At 46.1% G+C, this 16180-nt stretch overlaps 1 protein-coding gene across 1 annotated transcript; it reads left to right on the forward strand.

The window, feature by feature from the left end:
- Window positions 1-746: 746 nt before the first annotated feature.
- On the forward strand, window positions 747-16084 carry LOC107076975 (disintegrin and metalloproteinase domain-containing protein 12-like). The gene is made up of 14 exons (XM_015343814.2): window positions 747-903; window positions 2425-2519; window positions 2655-2731; window positions 5233-5308; window positions 6090-6166; window positions 6577-6730; window positions 7322-7375; window positions 8661-8732; window positions 9093-9262; window positions 9821-9905; window positions 10723-10868; window positions 11477-11582; window positions 13147-13189; window positions 14607-16084. Exons 1-14 carry the CDS (start codon window positions 849-851, stop codon window positions 14780-14782), a joined length of 1386 nt encoding a protein of 461 aa, XP_015199300.2. The 5' UTR covers window positions 747-848; the 3' UTR covers window positions 14783-16084.
- Window positions 16085-16180: the final 96 nt, after the last annotated feature.

A 16180-nucleotide genomic window follows, 5' to 3' on the forward strand; every position in this document is an offset into this window, starting at 1 on the left:
AATTCCTAATGCAAGAAATTGTATAGGGCTAATAAAGAAACATTATAACATTAGAGTTTACGTGAACGAGATGCGAAGTCATTTCTGAGTGTACGCGAGAACAGGTAAAGTGTTTGTAGGTCTCCACAAGCGGATTTCTAAGCGCCAAAAAATCCTCCCACTGTTACTGCTACTAATAAAACTATTTGTATTGTTCACCACACTCAGAACAGCTCATAGAGCCTCTACAACAAACAGAACATTTCAAGCACACAGAATAAGCCCAGTGCTTATCATGAACAGCATTTTGATAGATTGCAAAACTCCACCACAACGTTTAAGAAAAGAAAACCTAATATGTAACAATGTAGATTAATTTACAAGGAACCGTTTGAAAAAACCCATCTCCTGAATGAACGTCTCCCTGTGTGGGTTAGGGTTGGCGGGACAACGGACACAAACTATTCCGCGGCATCAAGCGACACCACAATGGAGTGTTTCACCTGCGGTCATAAGTTGTCATTTTTATAACATCTAGCTTACAACACAAAACGGCATTATACCTAGCACACGCTTTATACTTAAAACGCGTGGGAATACCGGCTTCCACACTGATGAACGGATTTGCATTTTGTGTACTCCTGGTTTGCGGTTGACTTTGACCTTCAGTGTTTGCCAAAACCCAGTCTCCAAATTACAAGACTCCGACCCAGAAGTGCCCTTAAGGAAACAAACATACTTGTCCTCTCTTGACCTGTTTTGCTCGTTCTAGGAACTGCACCCGGAGGGCGGGATTAAGGCTTCCTGAGAATCAGACACGATGTATAAAAATATCGCAATCAAGCGCCCGGGCAGCACATCTGAGCACCATGAACACAAGGATGGTAACCGAGATGCTGTTCGCTGTCACAGTCCTCAGTACAGGTGAGTAACAAGGTGATTTGTTTTGCTAGATCTACATGTGTGTATAGTCTCACATTCAACCTATTTTATTCGGTCGGACAAACGTTTATTTTAACAAATATCGTTTCGCCTAAAAGGTGTTAATCTGTAGTGGTCTGTTTCAGGCTGCATATTCAGAGCTTGTTTGCAAATAAGTGTGACAGAGTTGTGAATGTTAAGGTGAAACACCTTAGAAAGATAATCAATACATATGAGTCTATCGCACATTTTAATCAAATGCAAGTTATATTCATAAGAATAAGGTTGCCTGTTATTTAGGCAGGATTATATAGTTCCTTATGGAGGAGCCGGGCGAGCTGACAGCATCTCTGATGCTGCGGGATGCCCTGTTGCGCGGCACGCGCTGTGAGCCCAGTTCACGCGCGGAATGGCGAATTTCCCATAATAGAATACGGGCACACGCCACGTGCCAATCAAACAGGAACATTTCTCACGCATTTTGTTAGAGCACGTCTAGCACAACGTGAGGTCAACAAAAACAGAAACAGCAGATACCTAGAAAAAAAAACAGTACAATTGTTCTCACAGTGTTGCGTAGGCTTGAATACACTGTTTTTTGTTCCCAAAACTTTTAACATCCAGTAACACAAAAGAGAGGAAAAAAAGTATCCCAAAAAGATGAGTGAACAAAAACAACACACAAAATAAATACGCCGCCACAATAAGTTAAAAAATTCCAAGACATCAATTTTGTTCTTGTTTTTTGCTTTGTCATTTTTCAGGTTTTTAATGGAGTTCCCATAATATTGCATTCCGGCTTACAGGCATTAAAGGAGGAAGTAGCGCAAACTTTGTAACTGACAGATTAATATTTAAATACATGTTTTCTGTATTACATTTTGCAACATATAACATATCAAACTCCTTAAATCTAACATTCAAATTTTAATGCTTAAAGATAGTTTTGCAAGTCTATCCAAAGCAAAACCTGTGTGTATTGTACACAGGTGACAAAATGCGAGTTCTTTTTGCACACACATACTGTAAATCATCTTGTTCATATTTGAATCTAGAGAGTTGTAGTTTAACGGATAAAACCGGTGAACAATTTTAAATGCAATTTCTTTAATCTTGTTTGTAATCGGGATTGCTTTGGTTTTACAAGCAATTGTTTACAGTCTGAAAGAAATTGTGCAAACTGTATTGATTTTAGAACAATACGGAAAAAATACTTCAAATGAGCAAGAATAGTAACGTTTCTAATTTATGCATCTGATGCTTTTTATCTGAAGCGATTTACATTCATGCAGTCGGATATTCCACTGACCTATCTCAGCCACTGCTCTACACCGCTGTGCCAGCGGCGCTAGTACTCGGTACAGTACATTAATCACCGCACTGCACGGCGAATTTCCGCTTTATCTCCTTTGGGAAATGATCAGTGCTAATCCGATCAGTACAGTAGGTGTTGTATCGTGGGGATGTCCTGCCGGTTCCCGGGCTGTCACGCCGGGGTCTGACGCCCCTTCCTCCGTGTTGCAGCGAGCGGGTGCCGGTGGCCGAGGCGGCGGCGCGCCGGGGGGTCCGTGGAGACGGCGGAAATCGTGACCGAGCAGAGTTACCGGTCCGAGCCGGAGGTAAAAACAGGAAGAAGACGTTGTGCCTCTCGTTCAGTAATGCAGCATTACCTCGGAAATGTACTTTTATTTTGGCGTTTGAAAACGCGATGTATTAATTGGTGCGCCTTGTATGTCTTGACGCCTGGCGAGCAGGAGCGGTTTCCAGAGAGAGTCCGGCTGGCGATGTTCATCTCCGGACAGAACCACACTGTGCACCTTTTCAAGACGCGGTGAGCGCTCTTCTCCGCACGCCTCTCTGGGCCTCTCACACGGGTGTACAGGCCTGGGCAGCCTCCTAACAGCCCCCCTTCTGTCACTCCTGGTCTGCCTTACCGGAAGCCCACGGGCCCTGCATGACTGAAAGTTAGAAAGGTTTTTCAAAAAAAGGTTCACCCAGCTCTCATTGCAATATCATGTATGTGAAAAGACCGGGTCAAAGAAGTGTACTGAGTCTCCTTCTGTCAGTACTGTGTGATGGGAGCCTTGGGCTCTCGCTCCAGGCCCTCTTACAGTAAGACAGTCTGTTTTTGCTCGTGCCAACATAATTCATCTATATAGATAATAGAAACGAGAACCGATTAAATGAATCTCCAGGTATGGCCGTACCCGTTGGGTCAGAGTGCCGTGACTCTCTGTAGAGAATCGAATGTGAGAAACTGCCTCAGCTCTTCTCCCTCTGAAGCATATCTCGGGAGTCTGAAACCCTGAACACCCAGACATTACCTAAACAAGTATCCGTTGTAGGTACAAAATAGCAGCTCTCTTGACAGATGGGTTATTTAATGAAGTTGTTTGGACAAGGTATAGTAAAGGCATTAAGTAGGCCTGTCACCTCATACAGATTGTTATCAAGCAGTGAGTGTGACTTTTCTGTAAATGGTAGACCTACAGTAAATGTATAGAAATCCCAGATTCAAACTATTGCTCAGTGGGTTAGGACTGTGTCTATGTGTTAAAATACACACATTACATTTCAGTTTCACTTCTGTGGTTTGGCCATACATGATAATGAAAGTGATATCAATAGGATTCGATATCAGCTGGGGAGATTACATTGAAAACAAGTAATTAAACTGTCCTGAATTACTATTCCACTGAAGTCTTTTAATAGCAGATGATTGGATTACAAAAGGGAAACCTTAGATAGAAATACTTCCTGTGTGCTGATCCCAGTACTTGGCTCGCCTGGTTTGGAAATGATACATGCAAAGGGTTGAAGTCCAGCAGGACTCAGGACTTGCTCTGCTTGTAAAACTGTACACATTCCTGGGCAATGCCAATCGATAAGAAAACCTGGTCAGGGATGTTCATTGAGAAGTTAGTCAGGAGCTCCTGTAGAGAATCGGCACAGCCGCTCTGTGGAGATCGGAGGAGCTGCAGTACAGAAGAAGCAGCACAGGGAGGAGAGAGGGGCTCACTGTCGTCTTTATAGCATTTCTCAGACACGGTCATGGAGCAGCTTCAGTCAGAGTAGCAGAGGTGAAGCAGAACAGGGATTGCGGTCTTCCCTCTGAAACGTTTCTTAATTAAAAACTCCACGTCCTGTGCCTGCATCCTCAGCAGTGAGTCCTGCACTTCCGTTGTCAGATTGTAGGACGACGCAGATGGCAGTGTTCCCAGGAAGAGCATTAGCAGACCAATAAAATATTCCTCATTACAGCTGGGCTCTGGAAGTTTCCTGCAAGACCTCACAAAGTATCAGTGGCTTTGACAGTCAAGATATCGAGATTACCAAGATACTTTCTAAAACATGCGTTCAGTGATTTTAGCAACGGTGTCCTCACAATGCAGAAGGATTAGAAGTGGTTCTGTATATCTTCATGGCTGCGCTATACTGTACTGGTGGAAGGAAACGTGAAAATGTGCTTGTTATTAATGAAAACAGTGAGAAGAATACCTTCAAACAGGACTGACACAATCAATGTGCAGCCTGTGAAAAGCGTTTAAATGAAATATGATTATTGTGGCATGTTTAAATGCAACAAAATAGACAATTCTGTAGTCAGTAGTTCAAGTTGTACAGAGATTGGTTTAATAGATATTCTATTATATTAATTTACTATCAACTGATACACTAAAGATGTAACAAAATATCTCTACCAACACATCAATGTTCACACTAGCCCGCACCCCGTCTCATCACTAGTGAATATCTACAAATAGTTCAAGTAGGGAGCTGTGTCAGCAGGCATAAGCTGCAGAGGAACAAGTAAAGGTTTATTCCAGCTGAAAAGAAGGAAGAAAACACAATGTTTTTGCTGTAAAGCCTTCTTCAGGTGTGAGCTCACACCTGACACCTCACGCCTCACACCTGAAGAAGTCGCCACGGCCGAAACATTGTGTTTTCTTTCTTCTCTTTACAGCATGGAATATCTACAAATGTTTTATTAAGATTCTATAGATTCAATGAACTGATAGAAATCTGATGAGTGATAGGATATCTACGGAACTTTCATGATCAAGCTCTGTTCACAATTCAAACACATTGCATGTATATGAGAAAATACACCATACATGTTATTGAACAGTGTTAGAAAGGAGGTTTGATGAAGTTATGGTGATATGCTGCCCTGTGAATACCATGTCTTAGCACAGGGAAAAAAGAAAACAATTCTTGAGTCGGGAATAGAGTAATTCAGGGGCACATGATATACCAAGGAATTCATAATGTTAAACCACAGCACTGTGTGAGCAGAGGTGTTATTAAGCACACATTGTGTTCCTTTCAAAGGGATCTGCTGTCAGAGGGATACACTGAGCACTACTATGAGCGAGGGGACTTTGTGTCCGAGCGACATGACCACACGGTAGGAATTCTAATGGTACTGAACAGCTTCTGAGCTGGTTTTAAAATTTGTTCATTGTCAATGGTACCAGAGCTTCAGCAGCTGAGATTTCCTAATATGGTACACTATCCTGTCTCCTGGCTTATCTAAACCAGGAATTGGTTTTAATAATGTTTCTTAAATAACCTGCCAAGGAGATATTTGCAAGTTATAACTCCTACCAAATACACACATGTTTATGTTTGTTAAAGGTGAAATCTTGTATTGTCACTGCTTCTGGGTGAATCCTGGAGTTACTGTACCACTATCTTCAGCACCGGACAAAAAAGCTTCACCCTAAACCTCATCTTAACTTTAATAACAGCTGTGACCATGTAAGTCATCCCAGGAAATTTTGGAGGCACTGGACACTATTACAAAGTGTCCGTCTAAAATTAAATTCAAAACTAAGAAGGAAGTCTGAAGCCCTGGGATTTTGCTGTTCCAGTAGGTGTGCTCGTCCTATTTCCTTTCTGTCCGATGTCTGTGTACGAAGCAGCCCTGCAGCAGCACCGGCACACGGTGATCACTGGCACCGCAGGGCAGGAACTGGAGGTCTGGTTCATAACCGTACCAACCTTGTGCCAAAGAGTCAGAGTCAGAAATCAAAGCGGTCTTAAAAAACAAATCTAGAGGCTTGAACCTGATGTGTGTGTCTGTTACCCAGAAACACTTAAGAGCGCCAGCCGGACGTTTGCTTGCTGGGCGTTTGATCTGGTGTTTCAGAGGAAGTGGGCTCAGTGCTGTCTCTGTCCGCCCCCAGGATCATTGCTGCTACACCGGCTGGGTGGAGGGGGCTCGGGACTCCTCTGTCTCCCTGTGCTCCTGCCAGGGCTTCAGGTGAGTGGAGGGTGGGATGTGGAGCAGCCGGAGATCGGGTTGCTGCCAGCGGGGCTGTGCAGGGCACCAGCCAGCGATGCTGGTTGGGTGCCAGAGGCGCCCTCGCGTGACTCCGCAGGGCGACAGACCGGATTCCCGGCTTTGTTGTCATCCTCAAAATTTTCCCCGGAAGAGGATAAAAGCTATAATTATCCTCCGGTTAAAAAAAAAAAAAGATACATGTGACTTTCATACCAGAGCTCTTTAAAAATGTGAGCACTAAGGATGTGTATCAGTTCAGCAGAAAGCAGCACTTGTTTTCAGTATTTGTTTGACTTGGGCATTGTGCCGAATGCTTCTGCTGCAGAGTCGTGGGGGTGTGAGCCGCTCTGTGGTCTGCTACAGCCCCTGTGTTCATGTGTCCCTTCCAGTGGCTCTCTCAGGCTCGGGGAGCACAGCTACACAGTGACCCCGGAAACCGATGGGGGCCCCAGGCACACGCTCACCGGGACTCGCCTGAAAAGGAGGAAACGATCCAGGGACCCCTCTCCTACGCCCGGCACCGGACCCCCCCGTCCTGATGCTGTGAGTCTGCCTGCGCGGCTCACAGGCCGACGGAGCCGCTCACCCTGTCCGTTCTGTTGGAAACGTCAGAATATTGACAAATGAAAAGGAGGCCATTCAGCCCGTCCAGCAGATATGATTTATTTTCAGCACGTTTGTTCAGAACTAGTTCTGAACAGGAAAGGCAGTATTTCTGCTAATCCGTCCGAGGCCTGAGACATGAGCTGTGATGGATTGAAGTCAATACAGCGTGATGGAGTAACGAGGGGCTGCTCCTGGCAGCCACCGCCTCAGTAAATGTACATAACCTCTTGTGCTCACGGCTACGTGACAGGTGCCATGATCGCAGGATTGTGTTTTCTTTTCTGCGGAGAGGAACAGCTTTAGCAGCTCGGCCTGGATGAGGACCCACCACGTTGTTTAGTCAGAGCTCAGTGAGAGCTTTCGTTAAGCATGATCCACACCGATGAAATATTGTTCGGAGTTCACTGTGGTAGAGTTTGAAGTTACCCAGCAGCGTGTAAACATAGGTGATCACATTCTTTGAGACTTTACCTCTCTTTATTTCTGCTCTGTAACATCATGCCAGAGTTAATTCTGATATCGCTGCAGGGCTCGGACCAGAAGTGGGGTATTGAGCTGTTCCTGGTGGCTGACCATGAAGAGGTAAGTCTTTCTAAAGTGCCTGTATTAGTAGTATCCTGGCACCTCAGTAGTGTCCTCAGACCTCCCACTTTCCCAACCTCTAGCTTTCGGACTTTTAGGCGTCTCTCTTTCTTGGAAGAGTCATTCACACCTCATCAGTACTTTCTGTTACAAATAAATCCATTCACTACAGAAGACAGACCTTAGATTCTGACTGTCAGGTAGATGTTGCTGTTTTCAAGGAATGTTCATATACATTTTATCATGCTGAGTTTTCTTTGCATATATACAGTTTAATATACAATCAGTGCACACTGAAAGTGCTATGTTGTGTCTTCTGGATACTCCTTTGCCTTTGGGTTCGAAATAAGTGAAGAATATTGATGCAACACAGTGATTTATATAGAGGTGAAGGCAGGGTGGGGTATATTATATAATAATAAACTTTATTTTATATAGTGCCTTTAAAGGTGGCTTCTCAAAGCTCTTTACAGAACGACAACAACAATAAAAAAAAATACACAAGATGTGCACAATGAGAATGCACAATGAAAGGAGACAGTAGATGGAGGTACTGAATATGGTTGGAGCAGAAGGGTAAAGAATGGAACCAGTTCAGTAAAGGCTCTTCTAAAGAAAAGGGTTTTGAGTCTGGATTTGTAGGAGTTTAGAGAAGGTGACTCTCTGATATCCTTGGGGAGTTTCAGAGCTTGGGGGCATAACAGGAGAAGGCCCTGTCGCCCATACAATGTAGACGGGCTCGGGGGACAGTAAGGAGAGCAGAGTTAGAAGAGTGAAGGTTGCCAGGTGGGGAGTAGGGCAATAATAGCTCAGACAGGTACTGAGGTGCCAAGCCATGCAGAGCCTTATAGGTGAGCATGAGGATTTTAAAGTCCACACTGAACTTGACAGGAAGCCAGTGCAAGGACTCCAGGACAGGAGTAATGTCATCACTTGCACTAGACCTGGTCAGGATTCTGGCTGCCGAATTTTGGACATACTAGAGTTTGTTCAATGTGGATTTAGAAACCCCAGCAAGTAGAGCATTACAGTAGTCAATTCAGGAGAACACAAATGGGTTGATCAGCTTTTCAGCCGCAGTTAGCGACAACACAGGACCAGATATCACCCCCAGGTTTTTCAGTTTAGATTGAAGTTCAAGTACAGTGAAGTTCAAACAGTATATTGTTTAATGTCCTGTGTTGATATAGAGGCGAAGGCAGAGCAGGGTAGATTGTTTAATGTCTGAGTGTTTAATCTGGTCACAGATTCATGCTGGCTGATGCACACGGGTTTCTCTTTGCAGTTTCAAAGGCAGCATGGCGACAAGAGAAGGACCCAGTGGAAGCTGATAACGCTGGCACACCACCTGAAAGAGGTAGGGCATTACACCTCAGACAGGACCCCTCCCAGCTCCCGAGACATCTTCCAGGCGGCTCCTTCAGGATGGAGCAGATCAGAGGAAGTTGTGCATCAGGGCTCACAGCGCCGCAATCAGTGAGGGCAAAACCAGGGCCTGTGTGAGCTAGAGGAGTCGAGTGGACATTAGCCATGTGACAGGCATGTTGCCTACAGCCAGGCCCTGCACAGGACTGTGTAGCTAATGGCAGAAAGATTAATCTTCTGATAGCAGATCGGTGCTCTTCGGATGTTTCGGTGCCTGTAGGGTGTGCGGGTGGTGTGGCGTATGGTGTCTAACCTTGTGTGTGTGTGTGTTTTCCCTGCTGTGTGGTGCTAGATCTACAGTCAAGTGGGCATCGACGTGTGGCTGGTGGGCACAGAGGTGTGGACAGAGGGGGACAAAGTCACTGTGGACTATTCCACCACCGAGACCCTGAAGAACTTCCTGCATTGGAGAGAGGAGGACCTGCTGCCCAGGGTGCCTCACGACAACGCCCAGCTCATCAGGTACAGAGCAGTGGTGGGTGACCCCTGCTGGACAAATATAGCATGTGCGTCAGACCAGCCGCTTAATACTGCTGGGAACAGGGAAGTTCCTCTTAAGCAGAAGTGCGGTTTACCCTCTTTTGAAGCACAGGGGTCCTGGTTAGTGTATTATGTATAATTGTCCTACTGGGGAGAAATCTGTGGAGTGGCTTAATCTTACCAAGAGCCTGGGATAATTACTACAATTACAGTTACAATTACAGTTATTAAACGATCACTCTAATGCTTCATGTGAGGCAGCTGGAGCCTGCGGCTGATTGGTCTTGGTAGGTCTGAAACTGGCTCTTTGTTGGAGGATCTCGGGGCTCTGAGCTCAGTCTGTTAAGACCAAAGCGCTGTGCAGTGCGATGCTCACAGGAAGGGCCTGCTGATTTGTGAATCTGACCGCACGTGTCTCCGGGGAGAGGGGCTGAGCCCCACTGTCTGGAATTAAACAGTGTTACATCCTGGAGTCCACTGGTCTCCCTGTGCCTGCGTGAGCCAGGGCAACGCCTGATGTGTCCTCCTCTCTCTCTCCAGCGGCAGGAGGTTTAAAGGGAAAGTCCTGGGAGAAGGCCTCTTAGGGACCATGTGCTCCTCCAGCCAGAGTGGAGGACTGGCCCAGGTAAGACATGGCTGTATTACGGGGATGTCACAAATTGGGGTTGGCTTACCCTGGTCCCGGGGAGCCCCAGTCCTGCAGGGATTATGGGTCCCCCTTAAATCATCCATTTCCACACATGTGGAACTATTTCATTCTGACCCCTGAAGCGGGCGAGGTGTTTAATTATGTAACTTGGAGACAATTTGTAATGAAGACCCCTAGATCCTAAAGCTCTTTGGCCACTTAATTGAACCAATTAACTTCCTAAATTAATCCAACTGGTTTAAGTCTTTATAAATAGAAGGTTTACGGGTGACCTGCTGGACTGCAGTGGCTCTATAGGACCACTATGTATTGTACAGAAAGATAGAATTACACGTACGGTAATATATGTCAGTCTGCGTGTCCACCTGTTTGTCTGTGCTCACATTACTGCACACTGACAGATCCATACACCTTTCTGTTTGCACAAAGATAACAGAAGTGTTAATGAATATTAATGATGATCAGCTGTTAATGTTACTCCTGTATTCGTAAGGTGTTTAATGGAAATTTGCTATTACTGACAATTTTTCTAAAAGAATAAAGAATGCATCATACTTAAAATGCAACAAAGCCCCCTGTTTATTTTATAGATACAGGGCTTACGTAATTTTGCAGTTTATTTGAAAGTTTCTAGCCTGCAAAAAACGAAAGGAACGTTAAAGGAGGAATTTGTGGGAAATGCTTAAGATACGCAACCTTTTTAATATGAAAGACAAAAATCCGACAATCTGGCGCTGCGTTGGCGAGGGACAGAGCTGTGTGCTGCCAGTGGTGACGGTCTCTCTGTGAACAGAGCCCTGGGGTCAGCGCCTGGGAGCTGGCCGAGATCGTGGCACACGAGATGGGGCACAATCTGGAGATGCACCACGACAACGAGCCGGGCAGGAGCTGCCAGTGCCCGTCCTGGAGCGGCAAGTGCCTGCTCAGTGCGTTCACAGGGTAAGGGCCCTGGGTGACAGCTGTGAGAGCCGTGTTCCCGCTCTGCCCAGCAGTTTGTTTCAGTTGGTACCTAGAAGGACACTATCAAGAGGGATTGAAATGAGCCCGGGCGCTCGTTACCCAACGGTCAGGGCTCGTTCAGGCCGCTGTTGAAATGACCAGCTGGAGCGGAGCTCTTGAGTCCACGCGTCACTAGGGCTAGTGCAAGAACGAACTCTGGGGCAGTGTTAGACTCTGCGGCCTTGTCACCTGCTCCTGTCCTGTAACTGATATTCTGCTGGCTGTAAAAGAAACTGGAAGAGCATCTTTTTGCTTCATTTCTTGGAAATAGAGTAACACTGAGTACACAAAACAGTTTGTTAAACAATAAGTTACATGAAGTTTGATAATGCAACCAAGAGTGATCTGGAACACAATCCAGAAGGTACTGGGGTCGCCGGTGGAGACTGAGGGGTACTGGGGTCACTGGTGGAGACTGAGGGGTACTGGGGGAGGGGGATTGGGGTCACTGGTGGAGACTGAGGGGTACTGGGGGAGGGGGATTGGGGTCGCTGGTGGAGACTATCAGACACAGGCTCACACGACCGTTTCCTTTGCTGCATTTCCAGGTTAGGCCAGAGCACAGTGTTCAGTAACTGCAGTATTAGCTCTCTGAAGAGGTTCCTGGAGAAAGACAAGGCCTCCTGTCTGAAGAACCGGCCAGTCACATTCCTGGTAAGTTCCACTGTGACACAAACATACAGACACATGTTGCAGTAGGCCAGGCGCTGCTGAGCTGTCAGTAGGGAGCAAGGCATTTTTTCTGCTCTTCCCAGCCACCCTCAGGTGAGATTCAGAACTAAATGTGAATTCTTAATGTGTGTAGATGAGAGAAGGTCAGTTATCTCACTTTTTTTGCCCAATTTAATTATTTATGTTCCCGCCAGAGCACTTTATAGGGGAGGTAAAAGCCATAAACACACAGACTCCAGGAAAGAGCCAGGTCCTGCTAACTGATATGCCTTTCAGGGCTCTTTCAGTATATATAGTCCTGTTCAACTGTTTCCTCTCAATTGAATGTGGTTTAGGTCAATGTGCTCTGCATGAAACTAATTGAATACAAATACAATTCTTTGAGAAGGTTCTTTCAAATTCTGGACCTCGTAGCTAATGTGGTAAATGCTGAAATGATGCCGTGTCAGCTCTGGCATGGAGACCCTGCCTCTGCCTCAAATATCCAGGGGCCCGGGTTCGATTCCCATGTGGGTGTCTGTGTGTGTGGTGTCTGCATGCTCTCCCTGTGTTGCGATGGGTGTGCTGGTTTCCTCCCAGCTTTCAGAGGTGTGCAGGTTGGGGTGGGGGGTTGTCGGGAGGGAGTCGTTCCCAGTATGACCAGTGACAGAACAGTGGTGGGCAAAACGGGGTCCTCTCGTTTGTAGTCATTTTGTTGTGAATAATTTAAAAAATGAAAGATCTCTGCAGTATAAACATTCCGTTCTTGTCTAGACATGTACGACACAGAAATCTCCAGTTTGGAGATCTCCTGTGTGTTTGATAACCGGTCCAGCTGGCACATAATGTGAAAGTGGGCATAGCTTTGACATAAAGACCTAAATGGTGCCTCTATGTCTTTCCTCATCTACAGTATATCTGTGCACATAGTTGCTTTTCTACTTCAGACCACTAGAGGTCTTCGCTGCACCTTAAATAAGCAGGAAAGAGTCACAGCCTTCATGCTGACCTTGTTATCATTAGGGTGCCCGGTGCTCCTGTTTTTCTGAAGCCCTAGCAAGAGGAAAGAGCTCTTCCCACCCTGTAGGCACCCACAACCCGGGCATGTACAGGGCAGTGACCTGAAGGGCTTGCTCACTGGGGGAATTAGATATTTGACATGAGCTTGGAGTCTAGCGTTGGTAGAGATCAGGTTTCAGGACTTGTACCTGGAAGGTTGCCGGATCAAATCCCAGGTTAGTCGATACTGTTGTACCTGTATTCAGTGTGTGTAGGTGGGTGCAAATGAAAGGTGCTTTAGGTAAGAGTGTTAACCACATAAATAAGAAATAATAAAGCATGCAAAAGCTGGTGTTCACTGGGGAAGGAGATTTGGTTTACTGCTGGAGGAGGGAAGGGAGGTCATGAATTAGGGATGTAGGGGTAAATTCAAACTGGGCGGCCCTGGTATGAAAAAGCAATGTACCTGCGAATCTATTTACTTGATCATGGATTACACTGCAATATTGGCCATACATTACCTGTGTCTTCTTCCTTGACTGACTGCTATCTGCCTTTGTTCTTTCAGGAGACAGATGACCTCACTAAGGTCTACAGACTCCCCCTCCTTGGTAAGAGAACTATACTCCCACTATTCTCAGCGTGCCCTTGTCCAGCACACATCACACTATTACTCCCCAGTATCTGTGGGGAGGAGACCAGTGATGGAACCAGTTCAGAGAGGGGATTATTAGGAGGCCATGATTGGTAAGGGCCAATGGGAAATTCGGCCAGGACACCGGGGTTACCACAGAGAGTCAGGACCTCGGTTTTACATCTCACCCAAAGATGTCCCCGTCACTATACTGGGCCATTAGGTCCTACATAGACCGCAGGGTGAGCGCCCCCTACTGGCCCCACTAAGACCTCTTCCAGCAGCAACCTTAGTTTTTCCCAGGAGGTCTCCCATCCAGGTACTGGCCAGGCTCACACCTGCTGAGCTTCAGTGGGCTGTCGGTTGTGAGTTGCAGGGTGATATGGCTGCTGGCATATGACCTTCATGGTCACTCCCTTTTTAAATCTGTTCTTAGCCTGGGAATAAAGGTGATGATAATCTAAAAGGAAAGCAGCTCCAGAATCTCCTGAAAACAAAGGACTTGTTCAGTTTTTAGCTCTGAAACAATTGTTGTGATAACATTTAAATCCTTCCTACATGATTTTTTTATAATTGTAATGTTCTAATTTTCATTTAAGTTTTAAAACTCAAGCCATTTATACAAGCAAACCTGTTTGGCACAATATGTAAGCCAGCAGACAGAAGCAGTTATTCCCTTATGTAATGATAATAAAAGATTAGCTGTGCTTTAAAAACCTGAACTGCAACATGTCGCCAAATTACTAGGACAGTTCTGACGACTGTAATGCAAGTACCCTGCAAGATCTCCCGTATAAACTATACAACCGCCCTGTAGATACCTCAGGCAATCCCACAGATCCTACTCCCAAAGTAAATTGCAGCACTCTTGTATAATGAGGAATTTTACTGTTAAGAAATACTCCAAAATGGCCCTATCTGTGCTCATGCTTGTAAACTCCATACCCCACTCTTAGAATGCCATTCTCTGCACATTCCCTGAAGGTGTTACGCTAAGCCAGTGGACCTGTGCCTGATACCTTTAATAGAATCTGCTCCACTCTGATATACATTATATTCTCAGCATGCAGCAGCTGTACTCCCACCTACAGCTAACGCCCTGCTGTCCTTGACAAGAGACCCGAGGGCTGTTCTAGCCCAGGAAGAACCTGGCGCTGTCACCTTTAAGACACGCCACGCCCACCCTCTAACCCTCCTGCCCTCCCATCCCACACTCCTGCACTCTGCTGGCCCTCCAGTGCCCTCTGCCTCCCAAAGAGGAAGCTTTTCTCTGTTAGAGAGTGCTGGCGTTTGCCAAGCCAGAAGCAGGCTGCACTGAAGCGCGCCTGAGCGCCCCCCCCCGATGCTCTGGGAGAGGGCCGGGAGCTGACTGGCGTTGCCCTGTCTTTCCTCAGTGTGGGCGCTGTCGTTCCTGGTCCTGGCGGCGGCGCTGCTTTGCTCCACGCTGCTGGTGCAGAAGATCAGGGTGTACCGCTCGTCCTCGACCGCCGCCCTGCTGCCCGAGGGTGGGGGCGCCCCGCTGAGCCCGGACCCGCCCACCCCCACGAGCGCCTCGTGCCGCGGTCACTGAGGCTCTGGCCTGACTGTGCCCGCCGCCGTCAGCGAACAGGAGCGGTCTGCTGGAGGCCTCGTCCATCCGCTGTGAAGGTTGTTCTCGGCCCCGCGTGGGGGGGGCTCTCCTGAGAAGAGCCTGCCCGTGCTGCCGGAGAGTCAAAACCCCCATCACAGGCCGCGCGAGAGCACAAAGGAAAAGAGGTTCGCAACTTGACTGACGTGCCTGACGCTGTGGAGACTGTCTTGGAGCTGCAGTACACTGCATGAGCTCTGGATAAGACGAGGTCTGATAATCGCACCTGAAATACAGTTTTGCACAAAAAATAAGACCAGGCTGTGAAACAGGATACAGACTGAATCTGCAGAAGACTTCTGAACAAATACTGTGATCTTTTATTATACATTATTCTATTATTTTCTAAATTATTCTTTAAATAAGGCTAAATCTTTCTTTTTGAAAATGCACTTATCACCCTTCTTACATGGTGGAAGTCCCTGAATATGTGAACAGTTTAAATGAATAGTCAACTTTATCTATGCAAATCAAATGTGAATTTTTTTCTACAGTAAATATATATGTTTATGAAGGTAGAAGTTACACCCATTGTTTCAACTGTGAATTAGTATATTTGTTTAAGTTTCCAGATTCTGCCACCAGGAGGCATCACTCACACCATGCTCAGCTGTCTCCAAGGCCAGGTCCTAGAGAGCTCCCCACACACATTTTATAGGCTATCAAAACATTTCTTAAGATAGTGGACATCTATATGTAGTGATCAGTTAATTTCTTGGATTAAGTAATTCGGAAACTATCTGGGACGAACATGCTGGTCACCTTTAGCCCTCAAGGGGTTAGAGCTCTCTAAATTCAACAGATTGCTTACTGAATTAATCCGTAATTCCCAGAAATGTCCAATCTTTAGCAACAGGTGACTTTATAAAACTGACTGCTTTGGGGCTCTCCAGCACCAGGGTTGGAGACTGCTCCCACCTTTATCACAGTTTACAGAGCGTTACAGAGCTGTCGGATGTGTCAGATTGCCTACAGAGCCTCTCTGTATACTGTAGCAGTTGTGAGTGATGAAGGAAGAGGTATCCTCCTCTTCGGCAACAGCTGTAAACTTTGAGAATGCATTCAGAATGACTATGTGTGGGCTGCTTATATAATATAATTTATGAAGTAACTTGAGACTCAACGTGAGCTCTTGTACTGTGCTTTGCTTTCCACTGAGACAAGGAAAACTGGTGTTTACTTGACTGTGAGTTACTGAAGCAGAGCACTTTTTAATTGTTTTAATAAAGTTATGCCTCCATCACACCACTGGGTCCAGTTTCCTCAAAGCACGGTGCAAATTGTATGTATAAAGTCAAGTTTGGGAGAGTTTTCACCGACAGATCATCAACTCTTTTGCTG

This window comes from Lepisosteus oculatus, chromosome 1, assembly GCF_040954835.1.
Source record: "Lepisosteus oculatus isolate fLepOcu1 chromosome 1, fLepOcu1.hap2, whole genome shotgun sequence".
NCBI lineage: Eukaryota > Metazoa > Chordata > Actinopteri > Semionotiformes > Lepisosteidae > Lepisosteus > Lepisosteus oculatus.

What these genes read in the sequence shown, in the direction of transcription:
- LOC107076975 (XM_015343814.2), top strand. Translation starts at nt 849, where the DNA reads ATGAACACAAGGATGGTAACCGAGATGCTGTTCGCTGTCACAGTCCTC. An exon ending in GTGCACCTTTTCAAGACGCG is followed by an intron (nt 2,732 to 5,232) that starts GTGAGCGCTCTT and finishes TTCCTTTCAAAG; the next exon opens with GGATCTGCTGTCAGAGGGAT. An exon ending in CTGCTCAGTGCGTTCACAGG is followed by an intron (nt 10,869 to 11,476) that starts GTAAGGGCCCTG and finishes CTGCATTTCCAG; the next exon opens with GTTAGGCCAGAGCACAGTGT.